General features: G+C 41.8%; 1 protein-coding gene across 2 annotated transcripts in view; it reads right to left on the reverse strand.

Moving 5' to 3' along the window:
• CNTNAP1 (contactin associated protein 1) overlaps positions 1-19761 on the reverse strand; it is a 668106-nt gene that overhangs the window by 84760 nt on the left and 563585 nt on the right. For both annotated transcript variants that reach the window (XM_073608280.1, XM_073608279.1), the window contains 2 exons: positions 14190-14283; positions 9194-9424 (listed from right to left, as the gene is read on the reverse strand). In XM_073608280.1, the coding sequence (XP_073464381.1) occupies positions 9194-9424; positions 14190-14283 (325 nt within the window). The remainder of the gene's footprint in view (positions 1-9193; positions 9425-14189; positions 14284-19761) is intronic.

Raw genomic sequence — 19761 nt, forward strand, 5'->3', positions numbered from 1 at the left:
TTGTACTTTTTGCTATAATATAAGGGCTAATATTAGTTTTTTAACCCCATTATGTTACTAACTATCTTAGACATGGTTCACATCTATGTTTTTTGGTGCTTTTTGCAGAAATGCACTACAGTTGATTTACATGGTTTCCTATGGGACATGTTCACATCTGTGCTTCTTTCAGCCACTGCGTATTTGGAAAGGGTCAGGGACTTTTTTTAACGCAAAACTGTGCTTTTTTGGTTCAATATACTTCAACTGAGAAGCTGCAGAAAAGCATGTAATGCATTTTTGCAGCAATTTGTGTTTTTTAATCTGCCAAACAAAATGCAAAAACGCAAATTGCAGCAAAATCACGTGCGCAAAAATCAAAATGCACAACAAAAAGCACTGCAGAAACAGATCAAAAGCAAACTGCATAGGTGTGTACTGAGCCTTATGCTGGCCACACGGATCAATTGTCAGATGAGAATATTCAGATGAAAAATCTTTGTACATTTGCTGAATGAAAGAATGTTGTTTGAAATTTTCACTTGTTTTTAACATTCTGTTTTTAAAATGAATGTAATTTCTGAACGAAAACCACATACACTTTCTGAAAATGGAAAATTGTATACTCACCTTTCCGTAATTTTCCTTTCCTGACGCATCTTCATGGCAGCACACACTGGGTTGTGACTCCGCCTCCACAACCTGACAGGATTGGTCTAGCTATAAAAGTTGAAGAGAGATGACCCCCACCATTGTCTGTATATATCATCTAAGAACAGGGTGGGAACCTGTGTGCTGCCATGAAGATGCATCAGGAAAGGAAAATTACGGAAAGGTGAGTATACAATTTTCCATTTTCCTGACGCCGTCATGGCAGCACACACTGGGAAATAACTCGCCAGTCGGGAGGGTGCAAAAAAAAAACCACGTTTTTATTATTCTAAAGAGCTGTGGAGTTGGCTTTAATAATGGATCTGCCAAAGTCTGCTGTTGTTAGTTGAGCAAAGTCAATTTTGTAGTGAGAAGTAAACGTATGTCTAGATGACCAGGTCGCTGCTTTACATATTGTTTCTGGTGAAACCCTGCAGTATGCTGCCCATGAAGTTGCCACTGCCCTGGTTGAATGTGCCTTGATACCTTCCGGGATATTAAGTTGCTGAGTAGAGTATGCCTTTTTGATGGTGTTAACCAGCCAGGATGCGATCGTTCGAGAAGTTGCTGGATGACCCTTCCTAGGCCCGTGTGGAATTACGAGAAGAGTATCGGTTTTCCTGAAGCTGTGGTTTCTAGATAGTTGGTAATGACTGTTTTGATATCCAATGCATGAGGCTCACCTTGGTCGTTAGTAAAGGATGGAAGGGTAATATCCTGATTATAATGAAAAGAGGATGCTACTTTGGGAGTGATCGGGATAGAGAACTAGGTACGGTTCTGTTATCAGTAGTGCTTTAAGTTCCGAAACCCTTTTTGCAGATGTAATGGCGATAAGGAAGGTTAACTTTAAAGTCAGGTTCCAAAGTGAAATTGATTCAACCGGAAAAAAAGGAGGTTTTGATAATGCGTCAAGTACTGTAGAGAGATCCCATGCTGGAAAAGTGGGTTTCCTTGGAGGCCTGATTTTTAGGCAAGCCTTCATGAACTGGATCACCAGTTTCTAATGCCTGTTTTAGCCGATAGGGCAGAAATCTGGACTTTAAGGGTACTTGAGCGTAATCCTTTGTTAATATCCAGCTGAAGGAATTCCAGAACTTGCGGTGGCTCAGGTGATACTGGGTTCCAGTTTTTTTGTTGAGCTAGCGAACAAAACCTATTCCAGACTTGTGAGTACGTTTTGTTGGTGGTGCTTTTTCTTGCTTGTAAAAGGGTTGAAATTACTTCCTGCGAGCATCCCTGCTCTAATAGCCTAGTCCTTTCAATTTCCAAGCTGTCAAGTGTAATTTCTCTGGTGCTGGGTGTAGAAATTGACCCTGAGATAGGAGGTCTGATGTTACCGGGAGAGGCAGTGGATGTTGCAGGCTGAGCTGTAGTAGGGTAGTGAACCAAGGTCTCCTCAGCCAAAGAGGAATTACTGCTATTACTGTGGCTGACGATCTCCGAAGCCTGGATAGGAACCTTGTGATTAAGGGTACTGGCAGAAAAATGTAGCCCAGCTTGAAATTCCATGGATGGGTCAGACAATCCATCCCCTCAGCCGACGGGAAAGCCGCTCTTGACAGAAATCTCCGACATTTGGTGTTCATAGGGGTGGCTGCTAGGTCGATCTCCGGTATTCCCCAAGTTCTTGACAGGAGGGAAAAAGCCTGTTGGCTCAATGACCACTCGTTGTTCGAGAGAAGTTCCCTGCTCAAATAGTCGGCCAGCATGTTCTGGGCTGCTGGGACATATACCGCTCTCAGGTCTACTAGATGCACTTGTACCCAATCCATGATAGGACGAACTTCTTCCATTAATGTGCGACTCCTCGTACCCCCTTGCCTCTGAATATATGCTACGGCTACTCTGTTGTCCATTTGGATTACAACACTTTTTCCCGTCAGGTATGGAGAGAAAGCCAGAAGTGCCTGAAAGGCTGCTCTGAGTTCTAGTATATTTGAAACTATACCATGAGCTTGAAACTTCCACTGTCCCTGGGCTGCTAGATTTTGGTAATGAGCTCCCCATCCCGTCTGGCTGGCGTCCGAAGTGACCACCTCTGGCTGTGGAGGTACTATAGGTTTGTACCTTTTGAGGTTGCTGGATCGTGTCCACCACCACATGGATTGTTTCACATACCTGTGTATGTAGATCGTCTGAAGCATTGATACTCCATTCCACTGCCTCAGGAAGGAATTCTGTAAGATTCTCGTGTGCCATTGGGACCACTGGATCATGGGCAGGGTTGCAGACATGGAGCCCAGGACACTCATACATACTTTGGCTGGTAGGTGTGTAGCTGAGATTAGCCTCTGAATTTTCTGGATCAGGGGCATGATCTTCTCCTGAGGAAGCTGCACTCTGTTCTGGATGGTGTCTAGTTCTGCCCCCAGAAATACCATCTTCTGTGTGGGCTGTAGCCTGCTTTTCTGCCAGTTCACTAGCCAACCGAAATCTTGCAGAGTTGAGAGTAAGATTTCTCGGTGTTGTATCAGGACCTGGCGACTTTCTGCTAGAAGAAGTATGTCGTCTAGATAATGGTGCACCCTCAGACCTTTTTCTCTGAGGTATGCAATGACGGGTAGAAGAACTTTGGTGAAGGTCCTGGGAGCCGACGAGATGCCGAAGGGTAGGCACTGGAACTGGAAGTGATGTTGGTTGATTGAAAAGCGGAGAAATTTTTGAAAGGCAGGATGTACTGGAATGTGAAGATAAGCGTCCGATAAATCTACAGACAGCATCCAGTCATCTAGATTTACTGCTAATAGAATGGATTGTAGACTTTCCATTTTGAAGGATTCTAACTTGATGTTTCTGTTTAGTCTCTTTAAGTCCAGCACTGGCCGTAAGTCCCCCGTTTCTTTTTACAAGAAAAAGAGGGGAGTAGAATCCTCTGCCTCTTTGACATAGCGGAACCTCCAAAATGGCCCTTTTCTGTACTAAATCCGTTATGTACTTCAGAAGAATCCTTCTCTTGTCTGGAGAAGACGGGAGTTTTGTTGGAAGAAAGTGGTTGTGTGTTCCTCCAGTTTCTTTTAAATTCTTTACCTGGTCTATAGGTTTTGGCTTCTCTGTACCTTTCGGGAAGATTACCCTTGTAAGCAGGAACTCTTGATCTCTTAGGCCTTTTGTCAGAGGGAATGAGGCCCGATTTTCCCCCCGTCACCTTGGAAATGGCTGCATCCAATTTAGAGCCGAAGAGATTCGAACCATCATAGGGGATCTTGCACCAATTTGTCTTTGATGCTGTGTCGGCAACCCAGGGTTTTAACCACAAAGCCCTCCTAGCCATCACCGAGGCTAACATCGCCCGGGCCGAGCACCTGATAACGTCCACGGAGGCTTCTGCCGATGAAATCGCCTGCCAATTTAAGTTCCTGCAGAGACGTAATCACTTTCTGTAAGTCTGCTCCTTCTTGGAGAGATTTTTCGATATTGACAGTCCAGCTAGAGATGGCTCTACCAACTGCTGCTGTGGTGACTGCTGGTCTACATGCGCCACCTGCTGTGGAGTAGGCTTTCTTGAGTTCCAGATCAATCTTCCGATCTAGAACGTCACGGAAAGAGACAGCGTCCTCGATGGGTAGGGTGACATGTCTTGCCAGACGCATTAGGGAGGCATCCACAGTGGGAGCGTTAATCAAGGGATTGACTTTAGGTTCCTTTAAAGGATACATCTTGGCTAGTCTGTTGTTCAGGCTAGGCCTCTTGTCGGATCTTTCCCACTCATCCTTGATTAAATCATTCAATTCCTCAATGAAAGGGAAGGTCTCTGGGTCCCTTTTTAGGTTTGGAAAATACTTCCGGATTTTCTGAGGTGCTTCCTCAGATTCTTCCCAACCTATGGCTTCCTTCACTGATTTTGCAAAAGGTTCGACCAGAGTGAAGTCAAACCCTGGTGGTACATCTGGATCCTCGTTTTCTGAAGGGGATTCTGGTTCCATCCCTGCCTCGATTGTTGAACGAGGGGGGGCCATGGAAGAACCTGGGTCTGGCCGGTAGGGGTGTTGCTGATTCCATTATGGATTCTCGCACGGATTCCCAAATTAGTTCGGTTACTTCTCTGACGTCAGATTCTCTTTCTTTCGTGGCTTCATTGAAGCACGTATGGCATGCTAATTTGTCTGGCAAAGCGGTGGCGCCACAAACCCAGCAGGTATTAACTGCGGGACGGGTATGTTGACTTCGCCCGTGACGAGATGAAGAAGATCTTCTACGATGTGATCGGCTACGCTGAGAGTGACTGCAGCGTGAGTGACCATGGCGGGAATGACTACGGCGTGAGTGCCTGTGACGAGATGAGGAGCGTGACTGGCTTCTGCGGGATTTTCTGCTTGAGTGACTTGATCTCTCTCTGCGTCTTGATTTAGACCTGGAAGGGCTGTCAGAAGGAGTCTTGTTAGAAGATATGCTCTCTTTTTTTTTCTCTCTCTCTTCAATACTTACCACTGAATGCGGACAGCCTCTTACCTTACCGGCCGTGGGTGGTCTGCTTGGGCAGTGGTCTCCATGCATACACACACTTCTCTTCATCATTTTTTTTTTTTTTTTAAAAGACAAACAAAGAATTCCAGTAAAAATCAGAGAGGAGGAAATTAAGGGCACTTGCCTGGCTCCAGTGGAGTAATTTTTGGGCAATGATGTGCAGAAACGAAGGCTGGAACTATAACTAGAATATTTTCTTTCAATCTGGAGACCTCTTTTAAAAAGACCGCCGCCGTTGCGGCAAAATGACGCTTCGCGCATGTGCAGAAGCGGCGCGATGATTCCGGTGCCATCTTGGAAGCTGGAAAAGGCTTAGAACGGCCCCATCTTTGCCCCTCGCGCATGCGCGATGCGGATGAGACACGCGGTGGCCATGACAGGCTTAGAATTAGCGCTGTGGGACTACAGGTCCCAGAGGGGAACAAGAAAGAATAAAAAATGTTAGAGAAGATGCCAAGTCCACGGATCAGACAGTAGAAAGATACTGGAGGTGAAAGTGAAAAGAAAGAAGGTAAAAGAGAAAGCGGAGACCACTGCAATTGCTGAAGCTTCTTTAAAGCTTACTTAGTGCCAGAAGATACGTGCTGATGCCCCTGAGACCACCAGAGCGGGGTTCCCTCCATAGAAGCTCCTTTAGAGACTGTACAGGAGGGACTTCCAAACAGGAGAGGCTTGAACCTTTTGGGGCGATGCGGTAAGAGGCTCTGCGATGTCCATCCATCTTGTCAGGTGAGGATAAAAAAGAGAATGGTGGGGGTCATCTCTCTTCAACTTTTATAGCTAGACCAATCCTGTCAGGTTGTGGAGGCGGAGTCACAACCCAGTGTGTGCTGCCATGAAGGCATCAGGAAAATTCCTTTGACCAAGAAATTTTCTATTTCCAAATTTTCCCGTCACTGTGGTTGAAAATGAACATCGTTTTGACCCCACTAACGATTAGAAAATCGAACGAACGTTCTTAATGACATTTTTTTTGAAGGAAGACATTGTTTTTTTTTTTGTTTTTTAAATAAATAAATTTGATCTGAGTCTGATATTTACCAGATTCACCCTGTAATAGTATATACAGTATATCTTCTCTAATAGTATATACAGTATATCTCTTCTAATAGTATATACAGTATATCTCCTCTAATAGTGTATACAGTATATCTCTTCTGTCTGTTATTCTCAGAGTGGATTAAATATTCTGTTCCCTAACCATATAGTTGGTTATTTATATTTACCAATGCATAGAGATATTTAAGAATACATTTTTAAAACTTAACATATTAACTAAATTATACACTACACCTTTTTTTAAGGTTATTAACCGATTAACCAAAACAATAATCGGCCAACTAATCGATTATGAAAATAATCGTTAGTTGCAGCCCTAAACAAAAGTGAGTACACCCCTAAGTAAAAATGTCCAAATTGGGCTCCAAGTGTCAATATTTTGTGTGGCCGCCATTATTTGACAGAGCTTCACAGGTTGCCACTGGAGTCCTTTTCCACTCCTCCATGATGACATCACGGAGCTGGTGGATGTTAGAGACCTTGCGCTCCTCCGCCTTCTGTTTGAGGATGCCCCACAGATGCAATAGGGTTTAGGTCTGGAGACATGCTTGGCCTGTCCATCACCTTTACCCACCGCTTCTTTAGCAAGGCAGTGGTCATCTTGGAGGTGTGTTTGGGGTCGTTATCATGTTGGAATACTGCCCTGCGGCCCAGTCTCTAAAGGGAGGGGATCATGCTCTGCTTTAGTATGTCACAGTACATGTTGGCATTCATGGTTCCCTCAATGAACTGTAGCTCCCCAGCGCCGGCAGCACTCATGCAGCCCCAGACCATGACACTCCCACCACCATGCTTGACTGTAGGTAAGACACACTTGTCTTTGTACTCCTCACCTGGTTGCCACAATACACCCTTGTCAGCCATCTGAACCAAATAAGTTTATCTTGGTCTCATCAGACCACAGGACATGCTTCCAGTAGTCCATGCCCTTAGTCTGTTTGTCTTCAGCAAACTGCAGGCTTTCTTGTGCATCATCTTTAGAAGAGGCTGCCTTCTGGGATGACAGCAATGTAGACCAATTTGATGCAGTGTGCGGCGTATGGTCTGAGCACTGACCCCCCACCCCTCCAACCTCTGCAGCAATGCTGGCAGCACTCATGTCTATTTCCAAAAAGACAACCTCTGCATATGACGCTGAGCACGTGCACTCAACTTTTTTGGTCGACCATGGCGAGGCCTGTTCTCAGTGAAACCTGTCCTGTTAAACCGCTATATGGTCTTGGCCATCATGCTGCAGCTCAGTTTCAGGGTCTTGGCAATCTTCTTATAGCCTAGGCCATCTTTATGTAGAGCAACAATTCTTTTTTTCAGATCCTCAGAGAGTTATTTGCCATGAGGTACCACGTTGAACTTCCAGTGACCAGTATGAAAGAGTGAAAGCGATAACACCAAATTTAACACACCTGCTCCCCATTCACACCTGAGACTATGTAAAACTAACGAGTCACATGACGCGTGGAGGGAAAATGGCTAATTGGGCCCAATTTGGACATTTTCACTTAGGGGTGTACTCACTTTAGTTGCCAGCAGTTTAGACATTAATGGCTGTGTGTTGAGTTATTTTGAGGGGACCGCAAATTTACACTGTTATACAAGCTGTACACTCACTACTTTACATTGTAGCAAAGTGTCATTTCTTCAGTGTCACATGAAAATATTTAATAACATATATACAAAAATGTGAGGGGTGTACTGTATGTGGTTAGAGAGACCAGCAGTGTGTGTGTCTGTTCCAGTCAGTTGAACAAGTCTGCCAAAACAGAGTGGTTTGTTCAGTGTTAAAGAGTGCTTAGGCCTGAATTCCACCTCTAACTTTCTACATATGTGCCCTGCTGGAAGTGCTGACCATCAACCTTCTTACACTTTATATGTCAGAAGATGGATACCATCACATTCTAGTCAAACTTTACCAAGTCTGCAGTGGCAGTACAGATTGCCAAGGCAGCTGCTCAGATGGTGTAGCGCAAATTTGTGGGCCACAGTGCACACAGAAGAACTTGAACACACTCGGACATCCTGGATACAGAAGTTGAAATGACACCTGTCTGAATAGATATAATATCTACAGCAGAGCATTGAATCATTTTGTGTGCATGTTTATATTCAGTCTCTGACATTTTCTGTCACATTATGCACACTGAACATTGATTGTGGCCCTATATACTGTATATAACCTGACCACCATTGGTCTAAACAATACAGCATAAAAATCTGCACAATAAAAAGGCACATTACATACACCTGAACACCTCAAATATAAATCACCTACCAAACTGATCTAGCGTTATCATAAACCAATGTATTGCTATTAGAGGGGAGAAAAAAGATTTTCAGCTTATTCTGTATGTGTAAATCCAAATGTATTTCATAAAGTGATACGATAACCAGTAATAGCATGCAAACTCACTGAAATATGTCAGACATAACTTTTTAACAGCTCATAACTGCTAGAAATAAAAAAGATTGATGATAAAAAGTTAGCTGATCTTTGATGCAGAAAATCCCTATCTGGAGAGTGAAATCTTAAAATGGGTCAGAATGAAGGCTCAGTCAACCTACCGGACCAAACCAGACAACAGAAGCCACATGTAAAGAAATCTTTCACTTGTAAGTAAAAACCAGTGTAAGCATGCATGACCATACCTAGCTAATCCCTGTAGAAGCTGGAAATCACTGTAGCAGGCACCACCACAGTGATCACTGCTAGCTGCTGGGTATCGTGCCAAGCGTCTGCCCTGCTGCATAGTTAAACACAGGAGGTCACTTTCTCTGCACAGGTGCCATTGAGAAGACACTGCATTTTCTTAATGAATGCAAAGTGTTTTCTGATTGGTCAAGGTGGAGATCATGATGTCACTAGCCCACCTCTTCACCTTGTCCACTCGGAGAATGCTTAAAAAACAATACACATGGCTGAAGTCAGTTCAACTTCCGATTTTTCTTTCAGTATAAATGATTATTCATAATTAATAATAGAAAAAACTGGACTGAAAAGATGACATCACAGCACTGTTCTAAAGCAGTTTTTCACCCTTACCTGTCCCCATATACCATGGATCCAGTTCATAGGGATAATGGTAGAGTTTCAGTGGCATGGCCCCACAGTTTGACTCCACCAGGGAACCCTTCACAGTGATTACTTCTGATGCTTTAGGGTTTCGGAAAATGTCTCGTATTGGTGTGATGTTGTTGAAGCGCACATCTGCTAAGCATCCTATGAAACCAGGGGTATTAAATTTTTGCACTTCTGGATCTATTGTTCCAGTCTCTAAATTGATAAGAAAATAGCTTGATTATTTATTGCCTTAGGAACAAATAAGACACTGTCCAACAATTTGCTCCTAATTGATATGAAATATGGATATTAAAGGAGCAATTTTGTCATAAAAAAATAAACATACACACATTAATTTATCCTGTATATATCTGAAGTTATTACTCTGAAGGTATTTTTCATTAAAATACAGTGGGCTCCATTCACAGAATGAACTTGCATGAGATATTTAGGTGTCATCACACATTTTGCCTAAATGTGTGTGCATGTAATCCTGTAACTGTCAATTCACTAGACTGTTTTGCGGTAATTACTGAGTAATGCTGAAACCACTCAGTAAATACAGCATAAAAAGGCGTTAAAATCCATTCACAAAAGGAAATAAACAACTAAATGCATGTTGAAATTAAGTATTGGTCCAGGCATGTGGCATTTGTGGAATGTGTACTGGTTGTTAAGGAGCGAGCGGCCGTCGCGTCATTAACAACCGATGAGTCATCAGCTGTCATCAGGGTTCCCCACTGACAACTGAATGTACAAAAAAGAATTGCCAGCAGAAAAAAAATCTTCAAAAAAAGTGTCGGGTCCCCCCCAATGCATACCAGGATTTTGAGGGGAACCCCATGCCAAAATGTTAAAAAAAAAAATGGCATGGGTTCACCCCCAAAATCCATACCAGACCCTTATCAGAGCATGCAATCCAGTAGGTCAGGAAAGAGAAAGGACCAGAACGCCCCCCCTCCTGAACCATACCAGGCCAGATGCCCCTAACATGGGGGGGCTTTGGGGGCAGAGCCCCTCCTGCCTCAAAGAACCTTGTCCCCGTGTCAATGGGGACAAGAGCCTCTTTCCCACAACCCTGGCCCATGGTTGTGGGGGTCTGCTGGCGGGGGGGCTATTTGAAATATGGAAGCCCCTCTAACAATCCCGGATCCAGGTTCCCCCTATATGAATAAGTATAGGTACATAGTATTGAGTACATACTCAGTCACAAAAAAAAGTGTAGTGTAAAAAAAGACATTAGACATTTTTTGACAAGTCCTTTATTTAAAAAAAAAAAAAACAAAGTCCCCTGGTGTAGATCCATCGTTGAACACGCTGCCCACCGACACTGCCTAATAGTTTCTAAATAACTAATGGGCAGGGGACACCCAATGATGTCACAGGATGACCCCGCCCCCTGGCCAAAGATGTCACACCATTTTTTTTTCAGATTTTTATTGACGGGAATTTTTTTTGCTTCTTTTATGTAACCCAGCTGACAGCTGATGACTCATCGGTTTTTAAGGTCGCGGTAGCCAGCCACACCTTAACAGCCATGTTGTATACTGTTGTTAAGGATGCGGACAGCTGCCCCCTCCTTTTTTTTTTTTTTTAAACTTTTTATTGAGTTTTCGTGTGAGGAAAAAAAAAAAGCGTTACATAATACAGCCTCTGGGCATACCCCGGCTGAGATAACAAACATTATAACAGTCCTATAAATTTGAACTATTCTTTTGAAACCACTACAACTTAGATGCTTGGAAATTTTACATATGTTACATAGTTAGTTAGTAAGGTTGAATAAAGACACCAGTCCATCCAGTTCAACCTGAGTGAGTGTGGGTGCGTGTCTACAATCATCCCTATTTTTATTTAAGGTACCCATATAGCACCGCCAATTCACGCAGCACTCTGCACATACATCATACACCCACATCGGTCCTTACCCTCAAGGAGCCCACAATCCAAGGTCCCCAACTCACGTTAATATACTAGGGCCAATTTTGAACAGAAGCCAATTAACCTACCAGCATGTTTTTGGAGTGTGGGAGGAAACCGGAGTACCCGGAGGAAACCCACGCAGGCACAGGGAGAACATGCAAACTCCAGGCAGGGATACAAACCAGCGACCCTTTTTACTGCTAGGCGAGAGTGCTAACCACTACACCACTGTGCTGCCCTTAAACTACTCGTGTCATCAAGATTGAGAAGAAAGGGGGAGGATAATGGGTCATGCACTTCAGGTGACCTCTTCCGGAAAAAGTGCTGAAGTTGAGGATAACGCATCTAGGAGAACCTTCAGATAATAGCAAAATCAGGTCTTCACTGCTACCGGACTTTTAGCGGAAGTAAACTATCAATGGGATCCAGAGCCTATTGTGCTGCGTTTGTGATGTCTGATTCTAACCATATATGCCATATTTTGTCAAATTTGGCTGAGCAGCATCTAGAGAAATAGGCCTCTTTGTACAGTGGCACCGCTGAGTTAATCAGTGATTTCCATGTATTCAAAGTAGGCACCTCTCTTTGTTTCCATTTCATGAGTAGAGCCTTCCTAGCGTAAAATAATAGAAGTCCTATTAGTGTTCTGGTTGCTCGGCGGTGGGCCAAGGAGCCCACCAGACCCAGCAAACAGATCGATACATTCAGGGGAACATGAATCATGGTTAAGGTTTCAATGAAGTTTGTGACCTCTGCCCAAAAGGGCTGGATTCTGGGACAGGACCACAACATATGACGGAAATCGGCCTTTGCCATATCACACTTCCAACAGTTGGAGGAGGAATTCGGGTAAATTTTGGATAATCTTTGGGGTGACAAATAGACCCTATGAATCAGTTTAAATTGTATCAGCCGATCTCTGACAGAGATGAGCTGTAAGAAAGGATATTCCCAGGCATCCTCCCAGTCTTCTGAATCCAGATCAGGGATCTCGCCCTTCCACTTAGAGAACAAGTCCTCCAGACCAAAGTGGACTGAAGGTAATAAAGCTTTGTAAATGGTAGAGGTAGGTTTGACCAGAGGAGTAACCCTTATTGTGGATTCAAGGTTGGACCGAAGGAGAAGTACTGGGGTGGGACCAAATTGGGTAGCAAAGGCATGGCGAATTTGAAGAAATCTAAAGAATTGGTGATTAGTGAGCCCAGCTGCCCCCTCCTTAACGGCGCTTTTTTTATTGATGCTAATAAATAAGCCAGCTAGTGCCAGGCAGTAAATTACTGCATGTTTTCACCACTAAAATACCGCAAGACTTCATAACATAACTCATGCAGTATTTTAGTAGCGTTTTTTTGGGGCTGCCAAAAAATAATACCATATTATTTTATTTTAATTTTTTTTACTTCCCTCCACCTAAAAGATTTCAGTTTGTTGTTCAACTGAGTTGTACAGTTTATAAGTCACATTAAAGGTGGAAAAAGTTCTGAAATGATTTATCTTTGTATCTTTGTCTCATTTTTTATATCACAGAAACCTGACTTTTTAACAGGGGTGTGCAGACTTCTTATATCCACTGTATTTCAAAAACTGTGTGCAAGTGTACCTAGAAGAATTGAATAATTTATGTTGTTTTGAAGGCAAAGGGTGGTCATGTCAAATATTGATTAGATTTGGATTCCTCTTTTTTTGCACTTGCCTAAAACGTATGCATAGCATTTTGTGTATATATATATATATATATATACTGTAGATTCAGCTATAACTTTCTGACTACCCATCTAAGATTGAGTAGGTCCACATTTTGCCACAAAACACCCTGACTCATTGAGGAGGCATGGACACAACTAGACCTCTGAAGATATGCTCTTGTAACTGGCACCAAGCCCTCAGTAACAGATCATTTAAGTCCTGTATGTTGGGCAATTGGGCCTCCATGAATCAGATCTATTTTTCCAGCACATCTGAGCAATGCTCAATTGGATTGCTATATGGAGAATTTGGAGGCCAAGTCAACACCTCAAACTCGTTGTGTTCCTCAAACCATTCTTGAAAGAAGTGTGGCAGGGCTGAAAAAGGCCACTTCCACCAGGGAATACCGTTTCCATTGTATATTACTAAGGATTTTTAATGCACAATATGATCCTTAGGTAGACATCTGCACTGTGTATGAATGTTAACCTCCTATCTCCACTCAAATCTTTTTTTGAACTTTGTTTCTCATCTCTAATTATCATCTCTTCTGAGCTTGCCTCCTATTTTTGCTCACTTCTTTTCTGAGCTGGTCTCCCAACTCTTCTGAGATGATCCCCTATCTCTGCTAATTATCTCTTCTACGTTTGTCTCCCATCTCTGCTCATGATCTCTTACAAGCTCGTCCCCCTCTTATCTTCTTTCCAATCTGTGTTAACCACGTCTTCTGCCTGCCTTCTCTCCATTGTCTTCAACATCTGTGCCACATACCTACAGGCACCTTTTATAACCTGTTTCTTTTTCTACTTTTTTTAAAAAACATCAAAATCTGTACTTGTAATAAGAGCACATAATGATCTGTATTGAGAGAATACAATACTTGAGATGTCCATAATCTTATGCTTTGAATAGCGGTGTTGCCTCAACTATAGACTTAACAACATGTTACACCTGTCAGAAATTTCATACACTTCCCAATCCATTCTGTGCCTGAGTGAGTGCATCTTTGTTATTAATGATTTATTCTAGATGATAATTCTGCAAAGCTATTAACTGAATGGATGGAATCTCCTTCATATTGTAAAAAATAATCATAGCTTTACATGTTACTTTGAAATAACAGAAGTGCTGGGAACATTCTGATCAGCTGTAAGCTGAAAATGTGAAATTAAAGCAGAGTAAAAAATACAAGTGTGGTTGCTAATTATTTTTATTTGTTATTATTCTGTAACTTAATAACCAATAATAAAATAATTATGAATGTATTAACACATGACCAGGACTGGATTCATACAGCCTTGGTTGGAAAAAAATAGAAATTTATAACCATAAGACATTCAGAGACAAAGGTTTGTAGTTAAGAACTCACCTACCACCCTTCCCAGGTAAAGAGCTTTTGGTGAATCAAACTTGGGGTCTTCCCATAGGTAGAACTGTTTTTCTACTAAGTCATAATAGTCCACCTGCAATGAGCACAGTACATACATTTTACTTAGATGGCACTCCACATTAGTTCCTTGATGTTGGCTATGAATGATTGCTTAAACAAATTTTCCACTGTCAATAAAATGTGAAAAAAAATCTTTAGTTGGGGAAGTAAAGTTTCTCTAAAGAATTTGAAAAATGGCAATAATAAAAAGTCTTAAATGAATAGTCCCTTTAAATATTGCAGCAGCGCTTCATGTCCAAAACTAATGGACACGCTTTCATATATAGTCCATATATGAGAAGACACACGGTAGCAGAGGAGATCTACAAAAGCTTCAGCTGTGTTCTGTAAAGGGGACCTTCCACCAAACACTTCACCACGTGAGGGAAACCTCCCCAATGGGGATGCACTCACCAGAAATACAGCAATGAAAAGTCTTGGATAATTATGATAGTTCTCCACCACTCCTAAACGTCCACCAGGTGTCAGTCATGCTCTCTATAGCTCCAGTGAACCATATGGGAGGAATGGAATGTCCACATAGTGTGATATTGCTTAAAAAAGTTTATTCATCCAAAACAACCCCCCATATAAAATATGCGTACCAGAAAGCAATGACAATGAAGCAAATATAAAGTGCACTCTGCCTGTGTGGTCTCCTGGTCACCGGAAAGCCGACAGAAGCGTTCGCTGTGTATAGCAGCAGTGACATACTTCCTGGTTCCTCCTCGGTTCCTGGAGTGCACACGTCACTTTCGGTAGATCACGTACTGACGCGTTTCGTCACTTCCTGACTTCGTCTGAGGGCGGCATCTACCATTCAAGTGGCCGGTATTTATGAGAGTGACAAGCACAGCAGCCAATCAAAAGAGACGTGGTGCTATGCGGCCAATTAGGCTATAGTCTGTGTTCTAATCACTGTCCCCAGTGAGTGAATGGCCACATTTAAGCATCTAATCCATCAGATAATTCTGTGTTAGCACTGGAAAAGCACAATATCGGACTACATACGAAGTGAACCTTGAATCAGCATATGATACAGACATATAAAATGCATGAAATTACTATGCACGAACAATGTTTAAAAAGGATCTGCTGATTTACACTGATAAAAGCCAACGCTGGGATACGCAAACTGATGATAAGATGAATGCAGGTTAAAACATACATATTAATTTCTCCACCTCAATGTTCAAAGACACTCATATTGAAAACAGAAGGAGGATTGCTGAGAACAACCAAGATGGAATACTAAATGTACTTTGTATAGCATGTACAGCTAAATGAAGTAAAGTGAAATCCTATATATATATATATATATCAAAATATATATAAGTGGGCAGAAAATATATATGTGAGAGTGCCACTATATGTCATGTGTGTTTAAAATAAATCCTGCTCTGTTAAAATCTTGTGGCAGACAGAATATATATAGAAAAAAAGCATATGGTGAATGCCAAGAAAATATGAATGTGGACAAATAAATATATATATAAAAATATATAAAGGACACATAAGTCGATGACTCCCAAACACACAAAGTGCATCGATGTGTATATATGAAAAGAACAAGTGAATGAATGCCCATATGACATAAAGCATGTAATTCACCAGACAAGCTGAAAATCATGTTAAAAATATATGCTGGAGTTTATGTTAAAAAATACATGTCTAAAAATATATGTGTCTAAGAACATAAAGTGCAACGAACATGTTAGAGATGATAATAGGCACAATGGCAGAAAAGCAAGAAATTGACTAGGTATCACTGATAAAGCAATTTATGTCTAATTCTATGTTAAGGCCTTTGGGAGAAAGAACATCAACGGAATATATCCACTGAGTCTCACGTTTAGACAATTCACGAAAAAGATTCATACCTCTCCAATGTGGTTGGAGATGTTCGACACCCCAGAACTCAAGCCCAATAGGATCCATGTAATGTTTGAGCTTGAAGTGCAGTGAGACATTTGGTCCTTGAACCCTATTTTAATGTTGTAGATATGCTCAGCGATTCTGACTCTTAGCAGCCTTTTTAGTGAGGCCTATGTAAATCAGGCCGCATGGACATTTTAAAGCGTACACTACGTAGGTACTGTTACAAGTAATGAACTGGTTGATTTTAAAACTCAGTTATTAGCAGGAGAGGTGAAGTTGTCTAAGCCCCTAAGAGGTCTAGAAACCTCCCTGCATGCCTTACACTTCCTACACGCAAAAAAATGTTCCCAAAACGTCTGGGGGCGTTTGGGGGACTTTTTTTTATTATTTCGTCACCGAAACACATGACTTTTCTATAAATAAATTGAGGTGTGGAGGGTAGTGCAGTGGTTAGTTTCTTGTCCATCAGAAGAACATGCCAATGTCGTTTGAAAATGGCCTCTACTTCCTTATATTGGGTGTGAAATTCAGAGATGAAAGCCCATTCTTTATTATAATTTTTGTCAATTGACACAGTATTTGGATTCACTGGGTTTTTTTCTTGTAAGTATGAGGCTCTAGGTAAAGCCCCTACTTCTTCAACTACTCTTTTCAATATTTCTGGATTATATCCCCTGGCTTCAAATTTGTCCGTAAGAATCTTGGCTTGGGCGAGGAAATTGGCATCTTCGGAACAATTCCTCTTCACCCTCACGATCTGCCCTTTTGGGATATTTTTAAGCCATGGGGGATGATGACCACTGGAGATAGGTAAATAGCTGTTTCTGTCGTTTTTTTTAAGTAGACTTTTGTTTCTAATTTGCTGTTCAGCCGGTACACATTGACATCGAGAAAATTGATTTCATCCTTATGCCAGTTAGAAGTTAGCCTTATGTTGTTGTCATTGTTGTTCAATTTCTGTAGAAACTCCTCTAATGACTCTGGCGAACCAGCCCAAATGAAAAAAAGATCATCGATAAAGCGTTTATAAAAGATCAATTCTGAATGTTGCTCTTTGAAAATCACATTGTCCTCCCACTCGGCCATAAATAAATTTGCAATGCTGGGCGTGAATTTTGCGCCCATCGCAACACCTCTTTGCTGTGAACAGAATGTGCCATTCTACCAAAAGTAATTGTGGTTGAGGCAAAAGTCTAGAGTGCTTCTGAGAAAGATCTTTTGATTGTGGGGGAGATCATCTCTTTGGCACAAAGCCCAATTAAGCGCAAGAAGGGCATCATCGTGTTGTATTATGGAGTATAAAGATTATACATCTGCTGTAAAAAAAAGCACCTGCTGTTTACCTGTCAAGTCAACATTTTGCAAACAGTTTAAAAAGTTTTTGGTGTCCCTCAGATAAGATCGGGTGCTCACCCCGCTTTTCTGTAAAAACTGATCCAACTACTGGCCCATTCTGGAAGAGACAGAATTGATGCTATTGACAATAGGTCTTGCTGGAGGGTTTGTAGGGTTTTTGTGGACTTTGGGCAGAGTGTATAATGTAGGAATTCGACTACTGAAGGGCAACAAAAATCTCCTTTCTTTGTCCGTTAGAACACCAGTGCTTGATCCCAGATCTACCAAAATTCTCAACTGATCCCTATAGGATTGAGTGGGGTCCTTATCCAATAGTTTATATGTTACTTCATCAGATAACATATCCACAATCTGGCCATGATAAAACTCCTTTGAGAGTATCACCACTCCTCCTCCCTTGTCGGCTGGCCTTATAATAATGTCTTTCCGTTTTTCCAGCATAGTGATGTCTTCACTAATGTGCCTCATATTGACCTCTTCTTTGGGTTTGAGGTGTTCCAAGTCACGCAAGATCAATCCTTTAAACACCTCAACTTGATGATTAGGGTTATTGAGGGGATTAAAGAAAGATTTGTTCTTGAGACCACTATTGACCACCCCCCTGGCCTTCTCAACTGTAGTCTTAGTGCGAGAATTGCAAAATGTTTCTTAATGTTCAACTTCCTAATATATTTATGGATGTCAATAAAAACGTTAAACTTATTGACTGTTTTTTTCAAACCACATTTTAAACCCAAATTTAGAATGTTCATTTCTTTGTGTGTCAATTTGGACTGGGTGAGGCTAAAGATGCCTCCTATTCCGATTCCCTTCCTCTTTTTTTGGGTCCTGTATCCATCCCTACAGCCACGATGTCTTCTTTCTTTGGATATGGATGTTGAGGGCGGTCTCTCTTTCCCATTGTAGATGTTGTTCCTTCTTAAATGAAACCCTGATTTATCTGGGTCTCGTGCCTCTTTGGGTTTTTTGTGCAAAACATTGAGTGTTTATTTCTTGCCTTGCGGCTGCGCATGTTCTATGACAGATCGAACTCAAAGCGAGGCTTGGTTTGAATATTTTAGTATTTAGGGAGGTGACGCAGCGCGCCGCCCGTGCCCCTGGACGATGTAACCTATTACGAAACGCGTAGGGCGGAGCGACGTGCTTGCGTCACCTCGCATCATTGTGGTTGTCTCAGCAGGACGAGTTTGTCTGTGTGCTCACCGGCCAGAGCACCAGACATCATAGGCACTTTTATCCACTGTTTACATGTGAGTGCAATACATGTCTGTTTTATTTAATAAATCGAAGCGTTTTACACTATTGGAGCCTTTTATCTTTTATGCTATATCTACCTAATGAGCTGGGGAGACGAGATGGGATTTGAGTTCCAATAACCCTATTTGGTATCTCTGGATGTCCAATTACCACCTATGAACCTTGGATCCAGGCCCATTCGCTAAGCTCTGGAGGGCTAATATATACAGGCTTCCCCTGATCCTCTGTAGTGGGGGGTCATGGGGCTCTGGTAAGCGGCCAATCTTTTTCACTGGTGGTGGATTGAACACAGCATTTCCCATGTCACAGAAGATTTCATGTGTTTATCAGTTGATGGACTATTTTAGTATTCATTTGTTCACGGGTGTCGGACATTATTTGTGGTTAAACATATCATATGCTTTAATATTTTGCATGTATTAGCTTAATTTTGTTTTTATTTTTGGCACTGTATCATTTACAGTGCAATTGTAATATTTTCTTTATTTTACACTGTTTTTGTTGCGCAGAAGAATCGCTGCTTTTATCATTTACACTGTTCACTTTTATAATTTTTCTTATATATTGTGCTTCCAGCACATCATTCGATATGCTTTAGCGCAGTTTTTCTTTCTTTCCTGGAGAAATTAATATGTATGTTTTAACCTGCATTCATCTTATGAACAGTTTGCGTATCCCATCGTTGGTTTTTATCAGTGTTTATCAGCAGATCCTTTTTAAACATTGTTCATGCATAGTAATTTCATGCATTTTATATGTCTGTATCATATGCTGATTCAAGGTTCACTTCGTATGTATTCCGGTATTGTGCTTTTCCAGTGCCAACACAGAATTATCTGACGGATTAGATGCTTAAATGTGGCCGTTCGCTCACTGGGGACAGTGATTAGAACAGACTATAGCCTGGTTGGCCACATAATTGGCCACATCTCTTTTGATTGGCTGCTGTGCATGTCACTCGCATAAATACGAGCCATTTGAATGGTAGATCACACCCTCAGACAAAGTCAGGAAGTGATGA

The sequence above is a fragment of the Aquarana catesbeiana genome, linkage group LG12 (genome assembly GCF_042186555.1).
Source record: "Aquarana catesbeiana isolate 2022-GZ linkage group LG12, ASM4218655v1, whole genome shotgun sequence".
NCBI classification, from domain to species: Eukaryota; Metazoa; Chordata; class Amphibia; order Anura; family Ranidae; genus Aquarana; species Aquarana catesbeiana.